Source organism: Aythya ferina (assembly GCF_964211825.1).
Source record: "Aythya ferina genome assembly, chromosome: 15".
Taxonomy (NCBI): Eukaryota; Metazoa; Chordata; class Aves; order Anseriformes; family Anatidae; genus Aythya; species Aythya ferina.
This window is the reverse complement of record NC_140314.1, coordinates 7,932,302-7,948,444: the sequence shown is the minus strand read 5'-3', so window position 1 is coordinate 7,948,444 and position 16,143 is coordinate 7,932,302. Positions and strand designations below refer to the sequence as shown.

At 35.7% G+C, this 16,143-nt stretch overlaps 1 protein-coding gene across 1 annotated transcript in view; it reads left to right on the top strand.

Moving 5' to 3' along the window:
• The window catches only part of VWA3A (von Willebrand factor A domain containing 3A), a 43,299-nt gene extending 27,436 nt beyond the window's left edge, over nucleotides 1-15,863 (top strand). The window contains exons 32-39 of the mRNA XM_084536616.1: nucleotides 518-615; nucleotides 2,089-2,152; nucleotides 3,133-5,415; nucleotides 5,838-6,949; nucleotides 7,956-8,041; nucleotides 11,133-11,333; nucleotides 11,932-12,729; nucleotides 13,479-15,863. Of these exons, the coding sequence (XP_084392742.1) occupies nucleotides 518-615; nucleotides 2,089-2,152; nucleotides 3,133-3,138 (168 nt within the window). The 3' untranslated portion in view covers nucleotides 3,139-5,415; nucleotides 5,838-6,949; nucleotides 7,956-8,041; ... (1 more) ...; nucleotides 11,932-12,729; nucleotides 13,479-15,863. The remainder of the gene's footprint in view (nucleotides 1-517; nucleotides 616-2,088; nucleotides 2,153-3,132; nucleotides 5,416-5,837; nucleotides 6,950-7,955; nucleotides 8,042-11,132; nucleotides 11,334-11,931; nucleotides 12,730-13,478) is intronic.
• Nucleotides 15,864-16,143: the final 280 nt, after the last annotated feature.

Sequence of the window (16,143 nt, the reverse complement as noted above, 5' to 3'; positions counted from 1 at the left end):
AACTGCATTTTAAAAAAGAAAAATCACTAGAAGTAGTAATACAGGATTCAGCTTAAGATATGTTATATTGCAACCAAAAGGAGAAATCCTAATATCTGGTTTTGTATGTCTATAAGCTGCCTTGGCCAGGTGGCCTAACCTTTGAAAGAAGTATATAATGCAATTTAGTTTTTGAAAAAGAAGCAAAATCATCCTATCTCCGGACGCTGTTTTTAAGCTAGCTTTAGCTTTTACTGTGCCTTTTTATCCTCACTATCTTCTGTTTCATTTGTCACTGTAAAATCCTTACATAGCACATTAATGCTACACCTTAAGAGGCCTTAGTGATTGCCACGGTAGGAAAGAGTATTAGTGAGAATCCAGAGTTGCTCTGCCCCTCCCACTTGTAATTCGAAGGACTCTGCAAGTAGACAGGGACAAGGAGGTGTAGAGCTTTAGCTCAATTAATTAAATTGGTAGACATTGAAAATAATAAGTAGTTGCATGATAAAGCAGAATATTTTAATTCTATTTTTAGGATCCAGTTTTCCCTTACTTTGAAGGAGATGATTTAAAGAAACTTACTGAAGAAGTAGCAAAAGCTAGAAGTTTTTTAAAGCAGGCAAAATCTTTGAGGTGAGTATCAAGAATCTCTCAATAATTACATTTTTAATTCACAAAGTAGAGGCAAGAATATCTGACTGTCAGTATCAGCTACTTGCAAAAGAAATGCTGTTTCCTGTACTGTCAGTTTTAGAGGTTTTTTTGAGGCTTGGGAAAGGACATACAAATGAATTGTCTGCTTTAGAGAGATTTAGTTTTGCAATCTTATAGTATTAGCAACCATCATAGTAAAGGATCTGAGCAGTGGTGTAACAGTGTGTTAAACTTACAGGCTATTGTTTTTTTCTCAGTTGTGGTTCCTCCATCTCCTATGTCAAAGGGAAATGACATGAAGTTGTTCATCTCCTTGCTGAGTTCTATCACCTACCAAATCTTTGTATTTCTCTTTGTATATATTATGAAAAAAATAAAATATCCTTTTTAGTACCTCTTCCTTTAGTCTGACCTCTTATTCTGAAATACAAATTATTTTTTATTTTCTGAAATCTGCATGGACTCCTTCTATCCTACCTTACCCTAACTTTTCTAACTGCATCATCATCCATTCTCTGTCTGCTAGAATTGTGTTGTCGCATGAAATTATGTAACATCTTCTGTTCTGAAATAATCCCATCTCAACCCATCTACTTTTCAAGTTACCATCCATTTCCTTTTCTCTTTGCTTCTAAAGACCTGTGAAGTTTCCACTAACCTTTTCCTGGCAGGATTACCTAAACCACCTTCTTCACTCTTACATGTCCTGAATTACCAAAGGATTTGCAAAGTTGTTCTCTCAAAGATCTCACCTCCTAATCTGTCTTTTTTCTGCTTTCCTAAATAATATGACTCAAACTTTTTCCTTTCCCCTTTAAGTCTTGGACATGCCAGAATTTGTCCTGTGTCTTCTTTACTCTAATTTTCAATTATCTTATCTCTCTGCATGTCCTGCCAAGCACTCTTCAGGTTTTTTCTTTGTTTTCTCTTCCTTATCTTCCCTTAGCATGGAGTTTCTTTTACCTTTTTCTGTTAACAGTAATGTAACAGATAACAGTACAATGGGATGTTAGGCAGAGGTATCCCTGTGGACTCCAAATGAGCTAAGTCAGTTCCTTGGAGCAATGTAACTCTGTTAGCACTGCATGCCAACTGTATCTCAGTAGACTGAATTGGCTCAGGTGACACACCATTCCCTGCTGTTTCTAGTGTCATTTAGAGCTAGGTTTGATACCTGCCTAGAAACAAAAAGGGAAGGACAATTAAATTTTATTGATCCTTACGTTCCTTCATGATTAATGCTTCTTAACTGCCAGTTCAGAATCAGAAAGCACCACTTTGTTAGTAATAGTAAGCAAAAGTATTTCTAAAGAGCTTTCAAATGCATTATGCCTCTACAATAAAAAGATTTTCTGTCACACAAGGACATGGCTAAGCAGACATACAAAGCTACTGTGTATCTTCATGAAAAGCTGCTGTAATTATTTGTTTTTTATTTTTTCTTTCAAACAGGTTATTACTAGAAAATTGGAATATGAACCGAAAGGACAATTCTGTCTTTAAAAAAAGTGCTCAGGTAAACAGTCACCACAATAGATCATATCTTACATATAGTTTAAGTATTTCAATAGAAGGATAACGTTTTGTAAAGTTAATACGAAGTGTATTAAGTTGCAGGAGTGACACTTCCAAACCTAAAAACATTGTAATGATTTTAGTGCTTAACTGAAATAGTTCCACAGTATAACCTAATACACAAAGAACACTTCAAAGAGAAGTATGTTGTTTGGGGTGAGTGAAGCTAGGCAGATGTGTATTTATTATTAATGGTTTAGTTTCTTCTAAGAATAAGCAGCTAAGCACGTTACAGAGAGAGTTAGGACCAGATATAATGGCTGTAATAAGAAGTGCTACATGGGCTGCACGTTTTATCAGCTAAATGAGCAAGACTGATCGGAAAAAGACTGCATTAATAGTAAAGACAACCTCAACAAACACAGAACTATTATTACAAGATTGTAGGAGAGGCAGCTGGACAAACCAAACCACTCACAGAGCCAACCCGCTACTTCTAAATTAGCAAATTAAAAATACAGGAAAAGAGAAATTGCTGGTTGTGCATGCAACAGTGTTTTCTCAGGGTTAAACAAGAAAAGCAAGAGCTGACAGAAGCATTTGTCACAGAGCTGTTTGAGGGGAAAAATGGACAGGCAAACAACTACAGAGAGAGTTGTAGTAAAAAACTCAGGCCTGATGAGATGTTCGTCAAGGATTGGGTGAGGCACAGGCTAGTGTCCCACAGCTATCATTTGTCTTTCAGCCTTCTGAGGTAAACTACTGATTGTAAAGTGTATAGGAAGCCATTCCTGTTAATGTACTTCAGAAACTACATAACATTGTAGAACAATTAAACACATAAATAAGGAAGATTTAAAGTTACTCAAGTTAATTTATATTGTATTTCCAATGCCATTTTTTCAGTTGTGATGGTGAGCTTATGTGATTCATGTATTTTGATTTTGTATTTTAAAAATTATTCATGTTCTTGACTTGTAGGATTAAATTTTATACCAACAAAGGATGCTGAATATGATTGGAGTGGTACCACTAGCCTGCTTCTCTTTAATTGTATGCGTAAAGCTTCCAGCCTCAAGCAGAAGGAGGAAAGATGTACTCTGTTGTCTCTAAACTTCTGGCAGAGAAGAGATTACAGATGATAAGTGATACTAATTTACTTCACTTGCAGGTTTTGCAGGACTTGAAGTAAACCAAAGTCTAGCCAAAAGCAAAGGATAGTTTCCAATGTGGTTAATACAAATTTTAGAAAACACAGTGAATTTATATATAGTAGTTATACAGGGATCACAACTCTTGTGTCTCCTCAGGCAGGGAAAGAATATTTTACTGCATCATCCTTGTAATTGCTTCAATCAATTGGTGGTTATGTCAAAGATGTCTTTTTTGGCAGTTTTTTTGAGACTTGTTGGCTGGTGCTCTTATACCTAACAGATGTGACAGATGGTTATGATACTAGAAAGGGAATTCTTTACTCCAATTTTGAATAGGAAGTCCAAGAAATAACCTTAGTGTAGAAAACAAAGCTTGGAACAAATGTTTTTGCCAAAAGAAGTTTGCTAATGGGTATTTCTACTTTTTTCATTTTATGTTGGCAGTAGAGAAGGAATTAAAGTGGATGATTCAGAAATCTTCAGACATGCAAACAAGAAATATCTTGATATTCTTAAAGCATGGTTATGTTTGTATAACCAGACACTGCCCATCTTCTAACTAATTCTATTAAATTCTTACATGTTTCCTGTCATAGAAAGATTAAAAATTTTTCCAGTACCATTACAAGAAAATCCAATTTAAAATAACTACAGTATTCACATTTTTTTTCCAATTTATTTATGAAATATACGTTTTTGTAATGAGGAATTCAGTGATGACACTTCAGTAGCATTTTGTAGGTGTTTACTGTTGTCTTCAGAGGGCTAGGAATTCATCTCAGGTTTTCGTATATGTAATATTTAATGAAAAATAATCCAGTATGCAAAATACAGATACATGGTCTGAATTTATTCAGGAGCTATTCACATGTCCTCAGTGCCAGCTGATGGGAATGACTTAATATGGGAGATACTCTCTTTTCTTTTCCTTTATCTGTTTTGTCTCCGTAAAGAATTAAAACTTATTTCTATCATAAAAGTCTCTTTTTAGCCTTGTATGCTCTGCACCACCTGCTTTCTGCCTTCCTTGTTAGTACCAATCTACTGTGGAATACTGCAGTTATCAAGGTGCCTTATGCTAAGTATCACTGTCTGTGATTTTTATTAGTATATTTTATATGTGTTGGTGTATGTGTAACTACTAGGATGCTTTGATATGAAAATCTTGGCTGTAAATCAATAGGACTGATTACATTTTTATTGAATGTATTTAAATGTTAGATGATGATTAATGATAAAAGGGATGGAAAGATGCTTATTTATTCCTTGGAGTATTTAAGAAGTGTCACAATGCTGTAGCATATATTCTGATATTGTTATACAGAGCTTTAAAAGGTAATACACTTGTGCAGCTATGTTAAGTGATATCATAGACTCTCTATGAAGTAAGATAGTAATGCATATGACAAATTTTGCGAATCAGAGCATTTCCGTGTGTTGTGTTAGATTGCAGTCTGTCACACCTCTCATTCACAGCCTTTTTTCTGTATGGTATTTGTTAATTTTTGTAGATTTTACTAATTCAAAACAATGAGGTTTAAACAGTGTCTCATAGACTGATCATCAATGGATCTATGTAATCTTCAGTTCAGTACAACATATACTAATACTCATCTCATCTCTTGTTTGTTTGCAGTAGTTTAGACTAGTCATTTGTTCATAGCTCTGGTCTCTTGAGCATACTCCCATGTTCAGACAGTAGACTTAAATACATGTTAGGAATTTGTGAGTTGTCTTCTTGCTGGTGGAGTGAGCTAAGGGTTCCTAAGCCTTCTGTTCAAGGAAAATGCAACATAAAAGTAAGGAACAAATTCTTACATTATAATTGTTGTAACCACAGAAGGTCTAAAACTGTTGGAAGTTGCAGTATTTAGCCATTGCATCCCATCCAACTTCACTTCTTTTAGAAGTGTTTTCAGGCTGTGTAGCCTCTATTTCCATGCTTCTGAAGCCTTGTTGTCTTGCAGGTTGGTCAGTCCTGCTGCCTGCAGAGCAGCTTCTTCCTTTAAAATACAGTTTCTGTCACCTTCCTATTACCTACCTGGAAACTCTAGTCCTACCTGCTCGCATCAATCTGAGGACTACTTAGTCAGGAAAACATTTTAAGGAGGTGGGTCAGCAGTGACGACCACATTAATCAAGCTCTGTTAATGGCTTTTCTATGTTGGTCTGTCATGTAGATGTCATTTGCTTTCCTGGTTCATGCTTCCTGGAATGCAATTCACTGTGTTCGAGCTGTAATAAAAGACGAGTTTTATAATTGACAAAGCTGTGTATTTTTCTGCCAGCTTGTTTGTAAGAAATGTCTTTGCTGTGACTCACTGAATATGTTGATTTGCATGTAATGAATTAAAGGCAAACAGCTAAACCAGTTGTTACCCTGAAGGATGTGTTCAACTTCTTATCAGAAGATTTTTGGCTTTGTAGCAAGAATTGATAACCTCTGTGTGAGTGCAGATGTTCTGTATGATGTTAGTATGAACTGGCAGTTCAGGAACTCCTTTGTGTGTACTTCACCCATACCTGCTTCAGGGGAAAACAGCTGACAGAAGAGGGGGAGATGGCTTGGGACAGTAACAAGTTCATCCATCTAACTATGCCTGAAATTGAGACAACCCCAGCAAGTTTATGTGGCTTCTATGGAAGAAATCAGCAATAAGTGTGTGTTGTGCTCTGCCCTATGGAAATCTGTCCAGTAAGAATTTCTCCATGTTTTGTAAGCATGTTATCTCTTCTTAGTGTTTCTCTAGATTTGAAACCACAAAGTTCCAAGATTTTAGGCACACAAAAGTGTTAGTACAATTTAGTAATAAAAATTTTCATTCAAGCATTTTAATGCATCTTGAGCAGTTAGATATATGTATGATACATTTCATTCTGTCACACTTCATTCCTCTGTGAAACAACCTCAAGCAGACGTTTATTAGATATTTGGTTTCTGAATAGTTTTGAGAGAGAGAATGGAAAATCCAGTTTCATAAACCTGCAAGCATCAGAAAATATCCTATTTTTTCACCTGTATCTTTTATAACAGATAGAATCTAGGGTTTAGGTATCTATACTGAATGCACTGATGGAACTACAGCACAAAGAAATTGATGATCTCTGTCTTATCATATGAGGCTTCATCTTTTAGAATCTTGAATTCTACCCAGAGTGTGATAGGTAAAATAGACAGACCTTGTAGACTAAAAGTTTACATGCTTTCAGTGGTAGGGGCTTCCTCTGTCATTGTTAGTCTGTCATTGTCACAGTTAACATGGCACCGAGGCTTTTTAATTTGTAGTTCTTTCTTTATTGATTAAGAACCTGGTGTCTTTTAGAGGATGTTTCCTTTTTCCTTTCCTACTTGGACAATTCTGCGTATTATGTTACAATTTCTGGGTTAATAATAACAATAGAGGTAACTATAAAATTGTAAATGAAACTTAGTAGAAATTATGACAAGATTTAAAAAGATATCTGACTGTTGTTATGCAAAATAAATCCTTCTCTTCCATCTATCCTAAGCCACCTCCTGTGCCCTCGTAACTCCTGCAGTGTTTTTATGAGTATGAAAACATATGTAAGAGTAATAATGATCTGTACTTCTCTTTTCCAGTGCAATAACAGAAGAACTTTGAATTAAAAGGAAACCTGCTAGGGTTTGTCTTCCATAATCTTTTTAAAATCTGCATGTGTATATATATATATATATATAGAGCTCCTGCATTTTTCAGTTTTCATTGTGACTCCTATATGTAAGAAAGCAAACTCTCGTCCCTGCTCTCTACAAAGAAACATGCCTTTATTCAGTACAATGCAGTGGTTTTATTTATGATGCATTTATTTTTTATTCCTTCCCTCTAAATGTACAAACTGTCCTTATGTCTAACAAACCTAAGATCTGATAAAGGGCATGCCCATTACTATTACAAGTTGCTTTGTTTCTTCCTGTAATACACCCTACCTTGGCAATGCAGCCTCTCAGTTACCATTTCATTTGGCCTATAAATCACTCTGCAGCATGCAAAGCAACCACAAATGCAGAGTAAATGAGAGTCTGGCTTGACAAGTATTTTATATGGCACATTCCAAGGCTGTGCTTTGTAGTATTCATGTGTGCTTTATTCCTTTCAAGTGGAAATGATGAAATACATAGAATTGTAAAACAAATAAATACATAAAGATTAGGAAAAAGGAAGGGATGGAGTGAGAATATTTATTTTTTCTAATGAAGATCTAAGGGATTTTAAAACAATCTGAGTTCTCAGCTTTGCAGCTTGCTGTCTGATTAATATAATAGAAAACCCTGATTTTTTAGACTTTGAGAAAGCTGTTTAAAGTATTTGATATGCTTGTTTCTAGAAATACTGTATCTGATGATATTAAAAAGAAAAACCCATTAAGAGATGGCAGAACATTAAAAAAAAAAAAACAGCATAGTATCATTTTAAACAATATATGTCCATAGCTATTCTGTTATTCAGAAATATGTAATTGCATTGTTTTTATACAGAGAAAAAAAAAAGTCTTTATGAAAGGCAAACAATTGAAAAGCAACGTGAAGAATGCTTAATGTCTTTTTGCCTATCAAAAAATAAGAAGGAACTTAACTGCCTGAAGGATCTTAACTTAGTCTAGCATACCATTGTTCTTTTGCTGTGTTAGGTATAGAAAACACGCCTTTTGTGTAATAATGGGAATAAGAATCTGCATCTTCTCTCTCCTGGCATGAAACTGCAACCTGACCATAGGTAAGTTGTTCAGCCTCTGTATCTTCCTTTTCTAAATGAGCAAGGAATGTGAGGAATGTTGTACTATCATAAAGTACTTAATGTTTCATTTGAATGATGCGTACTTTGGGTAGTAGTTTACATTTGGTTTTGCATTAATTTTGTGACACAGGTTTAAGAACTACTTAATTCCTTAGAACTATTTGTTCTGTAGCAATGTTTAGCATTTGATTAAATTTATATTAAAAATTAACATTCTCAGTGTCCTCTCCCAAATTCATATCCTGTGATTTCTCATTTTAAAGCAAAAATTCTATGCACAGCAAGATGTGATGTTTAGAGGAGAGTTCAATTTTTTCCTCTTTTCTATTAACATTGCAAGACCTGCAGATTTATATTTTGATTTAAATGCTTTTTAAATTTTTCTGTCATCTCACTTAAAACCTGAATATCTCACCACTATCACTTCACTTCTCTCAGCTCTCTGTTGATTTAGAGTCAATGTTTTTTATAAGGATGATTGATTTTTGTAGTCACAGAGAGTGACTACAAAACTACTTACAGCCTATAACAGGTATTTCCAGACATTTTTGGGGTTGCGATGAGGATCAGAGATTTGGTACGCTGTCCAAACCAGTCTTGCCACTCTGAAATCATATGTTTGTGTCAGTAGTGAGTATGGCTGGGCAGCTGGATGCGAACAAGTGCACAAGGTGTTCAGAATCACTTATGAGCCTGAACAACTCTACTAATTTAGGTTTTAGATACAGAGTCAAATGATTAGAGGGTATTCTTATGCTGTACTCATTTCAGCTAAATTGTTACAGTATATTATAAAGAAAACATAAATTGCTAAGTAGCAGTAATGCAGAGGCACAACTCGATAAACCAAAGGACTGGGGGACACAATAGGATGTTGTTGCAGTGGTCAGTAAGCACACTATCCAATTGCTACAGGGATCTGAGTGGGAGAGTACAGGATGATTCTAAGTAATACTTCCTTTTGGATTTTGCCATCCCTTGTATATTTCTTGTGTCTATGCCTGTGAAAGCCTAAGACTTCAATTAGCTTAAATTTATATGTATATATTTCTTTGCTTATCTTGGAGGTACTGAAGATTGCTGTTACTCGTACCTTTTGACTAGATATAACATACAAACAATGGGCATAACACAAAAATAAGTTTAGATTTTCATACTATACTGGTTGTTCCATGAAAACCTGCAGCTCACAATGATCATTTGAGCACTGTAGGGTTTTGTTTCTTTCTCGTGGAATTGTTTTCTCTTTGTTACGTGTCAAGAAGTGCTAGTGCATTAGAAATAGTGCATACAACATTTTTTTGCCAAATGTAATTTCTTCCTATTGAAAATGACAGCTTTCCTGACAGTTTTAGTAAGAGGCCAAAAAACTTCTAAGTGTTGTACTCCTGGTTCTTGTACATAAAAATAGAGAGGAGTAGCCATACCTTCAAGTTACCAGAATCTCTCAGGCTTTCAGATCTTCAGACTCTCCATAAGGACTTTTTATTCTTTATTCTGTAGAAGTAATTTGAGATCAAATGGTAAAGATTTTTATGTGGTCATTTAAAACTAAAAAACTCAAACAGCAATTGATTATAGTATACTTTGTTTATACTAAATTTGGTGATGTTTCATATGATGAAACATCACATCATTTGTTGATGTTTCAGCTGCCATGACTTAGTTGAAACTAAAAGAAGTGATGTGAAAGCTGGGGAAATTGTGGTATGAAAGCAAGACAAGTTCTAGAAAATCAAGATTATAAAAGAATCTCCAGAGAACTTAGCAAAAAGCAGCATGTGTCAAGGACTCCAGTCCTTTAATATCAGTCTCTCAGTCCTTCTCTCCTTCAGGCCCTGGTTGCTCTGTAAAGTCACAGAGGGAGGCTACGTACTTTTCCTAGCTCCTTGGCCTGGGTGTATACTATCACTTAATTTTGATTTCATGGTGCAAGAAGATCCAGACGGATGGAGTAACATCCACATACCCTGCTTCCCACAAAGAACTTTAGGCACAGGAACGCAACCAAAGTCAGCAGTGCAGCGTTTCAACAGGACAGCAGTTTAGGGCACTGGAGATAGCCACAAACATGCAGCTTCTTTGATCACTCCTGACACTCGCAATCAGCCTTTCCCCTACTGTACACCCTCATTTGGCCAACTATCCTCTTTGCTCATAACAGTTTTTGATCTGATTACAGTAAGAGGGAATAAGATGAAAAGAAACAACGGTGAGGTTTTCTGACAGTACTTTTAACTATCTGGACTTCTGAGGCTATCTCCTGGTGAGAAGGCAATTTCCCCAATTCATCATTCTCATACATAACAGGGTATGGACAGCAAAGATCAGGATTGTGTCTGGTTTCAATATAGTGCCTCCTGCTCACCTTCTTATTCTCCCTTGACTCACTTACATCATCTCCTTTTTCTCCCCTCTGGCTCTTGAATTGCTTTCAGAATATGGTCTAAGGAAGATCCACCACCCTTAACTTTATATCAGCCTATCTCTTCTTTCTCTGGATAATCACTGTAACCATTTTGTGAGCAATTCACATGCCTAGTTCAGCCTTTCATATCTCACTCCTGTGTTCTTGCCTTAGCTTGGACATTTCCAGCTCAACATAGCTTCAAGAGAGAGCTTAGTCTCTTAAGATTTTCTGCTATTCTTCTGCCCTTGGGCACTCCAGAGCATACCGTCCTATCTATGACTCAGGTCAAACATCCGGCTGATCATGTTAACTCAGACTTCTTTCTAGTTCTTCATGCTAAGGCTACGTCTCTGTTAAAGGCTGCCTTCTGTATAATAACTTCCACACAATTATAAACCCTCATGCAAGTTCCTGTTACCTCACAGTTGGAGCACTGCTCCCGTTCTGCAGCCTGGAAAGGCAGTCCTGCCTTGCTCAGGTTGAACCAGCATGTTCCTACAAAAATGATCTTCCTATCCTGTCATTCTCTATAAAACCTTCCAGTGATTTCTCATTTTCAGTTACATTAAAAATAATCAATATTTTCAACCTGATAGCTGTGGGGTTCACTTTTTTTTTAGCGTTCAAATATTTTTAGTCCTTTTAAATTTTTTTTTATAGTTTTTTGGACTGTCTTTTCCTGTACCTCAATGATGAACTGAAGACTGTAGTGGATATGTAACTTTGCAAGTAGATTTATGTCACCTTCTCCAAACTGTGCTATGAAACATAATAGCCTGAGAGATGACTCCTCTGAAGGAAAACTGAGTTTGGGAGACTACTAATCGGTAGACTCAAAAAACAAAATGCCTAGGCCTTAAGGTAAAATACAATTATTTGCTCATTCTTCCTAGATTGGCCTTCTGTTTCTAATATGTTTTTAAAGTGATCTATTGCATAATTTTCCCTTTACTGTTGACGATAAAAAGTCCAGGAATAGGCTGAAAAATAAGGAACAATACAAAGAAAATAAACAATGTACCCTTTTAACAATGAAGGAACAAAAAGGGTTTCAGTAAAGTAGAGAAATAAAACATTTAAAACTGATTTTATTTCAGAAATATTTCAGAATACAGAATTGGTAAGATAATTGAGGTTGCATTTTGCAAGAGTTTGGAGAGATTACTTCTTGGTTAAATCAGCCCTACTTATATTTAATGTGATTAATAATGACTTCAAAGTATATAACAACTTCTTTTACTAGAGAATTGCATCACCTGTGTATATCTAAATTTGCAAGTAAAATTATTGTCATAAGCAGATAGGAAAAATGTGTGCTCATTTCTAGTTGGTGTTTCATCAAAATCAGCCTAATCAGGATTTAAACTGAGGTTCCTGTACAGATTTCTTAAACATATGGATAAACTTATATTTAATCTATGTGTTATACTGGCACCTGAACCTGTTAAGTCTGTTGCAGTAGAGAGAGTCTAGAGGCCTTGTCAACACTGCTGGAGGGAGCACAACACCAGTTCCCCAACAGGCTGCTTCCCAGCTGCATCCAGAACTGGCACACCTCTGACAGCAGTGGGAGCTGCTGAATGAAAGGGACCAAGCTCCAGTCTCCACATGTCTGTCTCCTGAACTAATACCTGTCTGTACCTGTCTTGCCTGTGATCCAACACTCAGCTCTCGCACCCATGGAACAGGCATGGGGACAAGGGTATTTATTTGTATCCTGGAGACATGCAGTGTCTTGTCTTACTCACGTCCTGAACCCTACTCACCCTTATTCAGTTCAGATTTATCAGTGAATCTATGTGAGTAGCATGTGAGTAAAATCAGCTTGTGTAAGCTTACTAGAGTCCTCTATGAAACAGGGCAATTACATTTCAACATTGCTTTACGGTCTGGATGTGAGTAACGTTTTGATAAGCCAACGTGATACTTCAGAAATGTGGACCTTCTCTGTGTAAACTGGCAATCTTCCTGTTGTAGTCCTTCCTGTTGCATTTTACACAGTCATCTGCTGGAAGTATCAGCAGAAGTATCTTATTTATTTCTGTCTGCCTAGGTGAACTGTGAGTGGTTATAGGAGAAAAAGTAGAAAAGAGCAATTCTATAAGTTATGATTCAAGACCAAAAACAAACTTAAGTCTAAATGCCGCAGCACTTGTCATTGTAACTTTAGCGTCTGTTTCTTTCAGAAAGACTTAGCAGGATGCAGTGAATAAATTATGGCCACCTCTCTTCTGTGTTATGAGAATAAGAGTAACAGGTGAGGTACACAGTACCCATTCTGAAAAGCTCTTCTGGTTAAGGTGGAATCCAAAGTCACGTTAAAATAGTTTTGGTTTATTTTCACTGAGCAATGAGGGATTGACATGCTACGAATATGCTGACCAGCTGCTTTGACTTGTGGAGGAGTTCCTTAGTAGTCTAGGAATGGATGGAATAGCCACTCTCTTTCTCAGGCAAAATTATAAAAAAATGAGTGTTGTGACCATCTCAACCGAAAGAACTCTGTATGCCTGGGGCTTTTACTCTGAGCTGGGTTTGTTACTCATTTTGCAACCTGAGAAGTGCAAATTAGCTTGACAGATTCAAAGGTTCTAATGCAGACTACAAGGAGTTAAGTGCATATATATTATGCTAAAATATATTTGCCTAGGTGTCAGTCTGAGTCCTTGTCAACACGTGACCATTGAATTGCATTTAAATTGCAAAGTCACGTATGAACTTGAGATATTTCTAACATGCCAACACTTAAAATTGTAGTCATTTATATTTAGATTTGGGAGTGTTTCTTTAGCATCTTAACTACTGCTTTGAGGCCTAATTTTAGACACACCCATCTAAAAATGTTGGCTTTGATTTCTTATTGTTTAATTTGCAAAAGGATGTGTTTTAAAAGTGCTTTAAAATCTTAGGATCAGAGAACTTCTATAATAATAATAAATTAACTGATTAATAAATTTTTAATGCACTATTTAAGAATAAGTCTTTTCCTGTTCTATTGTGTACCAGTTAGTTTGCTGCCTGTGCTTCACTCATCCTGGAAGTGAGAGAACAAAACCTTGTGCCTACATTGTAAATACAAAATTGGATTGGGGATGAAGATAGAAGAATCAGGATGAAAGTGCGAAGTACCTTTGTCAAACGAGATTTTTCTTTCTTCTCTGTATCCAAATTTAGATTGAAAACCATAGGTGGAAGGGAATCATATTTCCATTCAGCCTGCTCTTAGATGAGATGTATCCAACCAAAGTTTCACACTGTGAGAGAACTGTTTTGAAATGATAGTGCTAAGACTTTCTCTCCAGTTTTTCTTAACAACTTTGTACTTTTCAAGAACCCTGGCTGAGACATTTTAGTGATCTAGTACAACTTATCTACAGAATGCTGTTACAGTAGTGTATTTGTGTTGTCTAGTGTTTTATCAATGCTTTTACCAGGTAACAGTAGGATATTTAGAAGGATCTGATGTGGAGATCTTCATTTAATTATTTATTTATTTCCTGAAAAGGAACGTAAATTATGTACAAATTAAGCCCTGCCCTTTTTTGGCTCCCAGCCCAGCCACCAGCTACAAAGGAGCAGGAACAACAAAAGGAACTGAGCACACGTGAACATCTCAATGTTTGTCTAGAGTACCTGATGCCCTTGTGTTACTAATTGTCCAGCAAAGAGAAGTCTCACCATCTTACTTGGACAGGAAGCACGGGGATAACACTGACATCCAGGATTCTACCAAGGGTACTTACTACTTCTTTAGCTATTTTTAAAAATCTGAAATGTTTGACTAACTTTCTTTGGGGAAGTCATTTCTGCATTTCTAATATTTGAAATGCAAGTCGGGGAGCTAAGAAGAACTCACACTAAGTGAACTGCTTAGGACGTAACTATTCTCATGTGTAAGTAAGTCAGAATAGCTCCTCCAAAATCTAGAGAAACAAGGAAGCTACTGATTCTGGAAATATATATGTTTTTCTTATATGCAACTGTATACATTGAAAATTTTCTATATAACAATTTCCTAGTTCTATGAAGCTGACAAATGTACTAATTCTATTAGTGCTTTTTAAGAAATATTTCTGGCAAGATCTTCAAACTTGTGAGATGCTTTTTGATACAACCTCCATCTAACTTAAAACAAAATATAAGGAGATATTAATGACAGCTATCAGTTTTTAATTATATTCCAATTTAAAATATGTTTTAAGGGTATACATCACAAGTTTTACTTTAGTTGTCCTTACAGTGTACAAAAAGGTGCTTTTTTGTGGAAGAAAAGGTGAAATAATTTTATATGGATTAAAGCCACCGTATAGCATGATTTAGAGTTGCAAAATTAATTTTCCTTAGCAGGAGAAGTGTACCTGTTTTACTTTTATTTCCAATTTAAATTTAGTTTGGAAATATGAATTATTTTTCATTTTTTAAATGTCAGGATATTTTTCAACATAAGGAGCTCATAAGTTTCACTGTGTTCTGCTATTCATTTCATTGAATTTAATGAGCTGACATTGTGTTGAAACCATAACAGAATGGAGAATTTGCTACTTCGTTCCCTGTGTCTGAAATCCAAAAGGTGAAGCAGAAAACAAGAAAAATGATAAAACCAAAATTATAAAAAATTAACTAGGCAATGGCAGAATAATCTGTAACTGCATTCTGTGGTATGCATTTTTTGTTGTTTTTCTAGTATTTCTTTGTCATGCTGGAAGTGATGCAGCTGGCAGTTGCCAATCATGGCCAATTCTGCATTCTCTGCTGAACCCTGGTGTAAATGACTGAGAGCAAACTTATGCCCAGCTGCTGTAAGATTTCTGCAAATAGTTTAAATACTTTTGTGCACGGGGATGTTGCTATCAGGACCTAATCCAACTATATAATAATCTGAATTGGGTTCATAATCCTAAATCAGAGTGGCAGGCACCCAGTTTGCAGCAACTTAGTTTGATTGATTTTAGGTGTATGTACTCTGGATTTCTGTTTGGAGATGTAAGAGCATAGATCCTAACGTGTAAAGACCACAAAAGGAATCAAGACAGTAGGGGCTGTCTAGGTAGGATAATTAACTGCAGTGATTTCTTGTAAGTATATTGTGATTTGGAATACCAGTCATTTCAATTGTAGAATTTGAGTACATTTTTAAAGGGAAGCAATTATTGTAGAATAAACTCACTTTTCATACAGAAGAAAGCATGCAGACAGGTAACTCTTCTGGAGTTGCTTATCCTAGATGATATTCTAATCAGTCTTCCCAAGTAGATGAACCCACAGAGCAAATGGCTTACCCGTTCTGTTACGTGTCACTCTAGCTGTATATGAATGCCCTGGTAAAAAAAAAAAAAAAAAGAAAAAAGAAAAAAAAAAAAAAAGTTGTAAAGAACTGAACAGAAAATTAAATGTGTCATCTATGTAACAACAACAAAAAAGTTTTAAATGGTAATGAGTTATTGTCTTTACTGAATAACTGTGACCTAAACATGAAATAAAGTGGATTTAAAAAGCAGAATCAAGTCCTTTCTTTTATTCCTTTTCTAATTTGTTTTTTCCTGACTAGTAGGCTAACATCTATTTGACATTAATATATCAGAAGTAAGGGAGTCTTCAAAGATAAAATGTTTGATATACCAAGCATTCAAAAATATAATCATACCTGTTAAGGTCAGGTAACCATAATGTC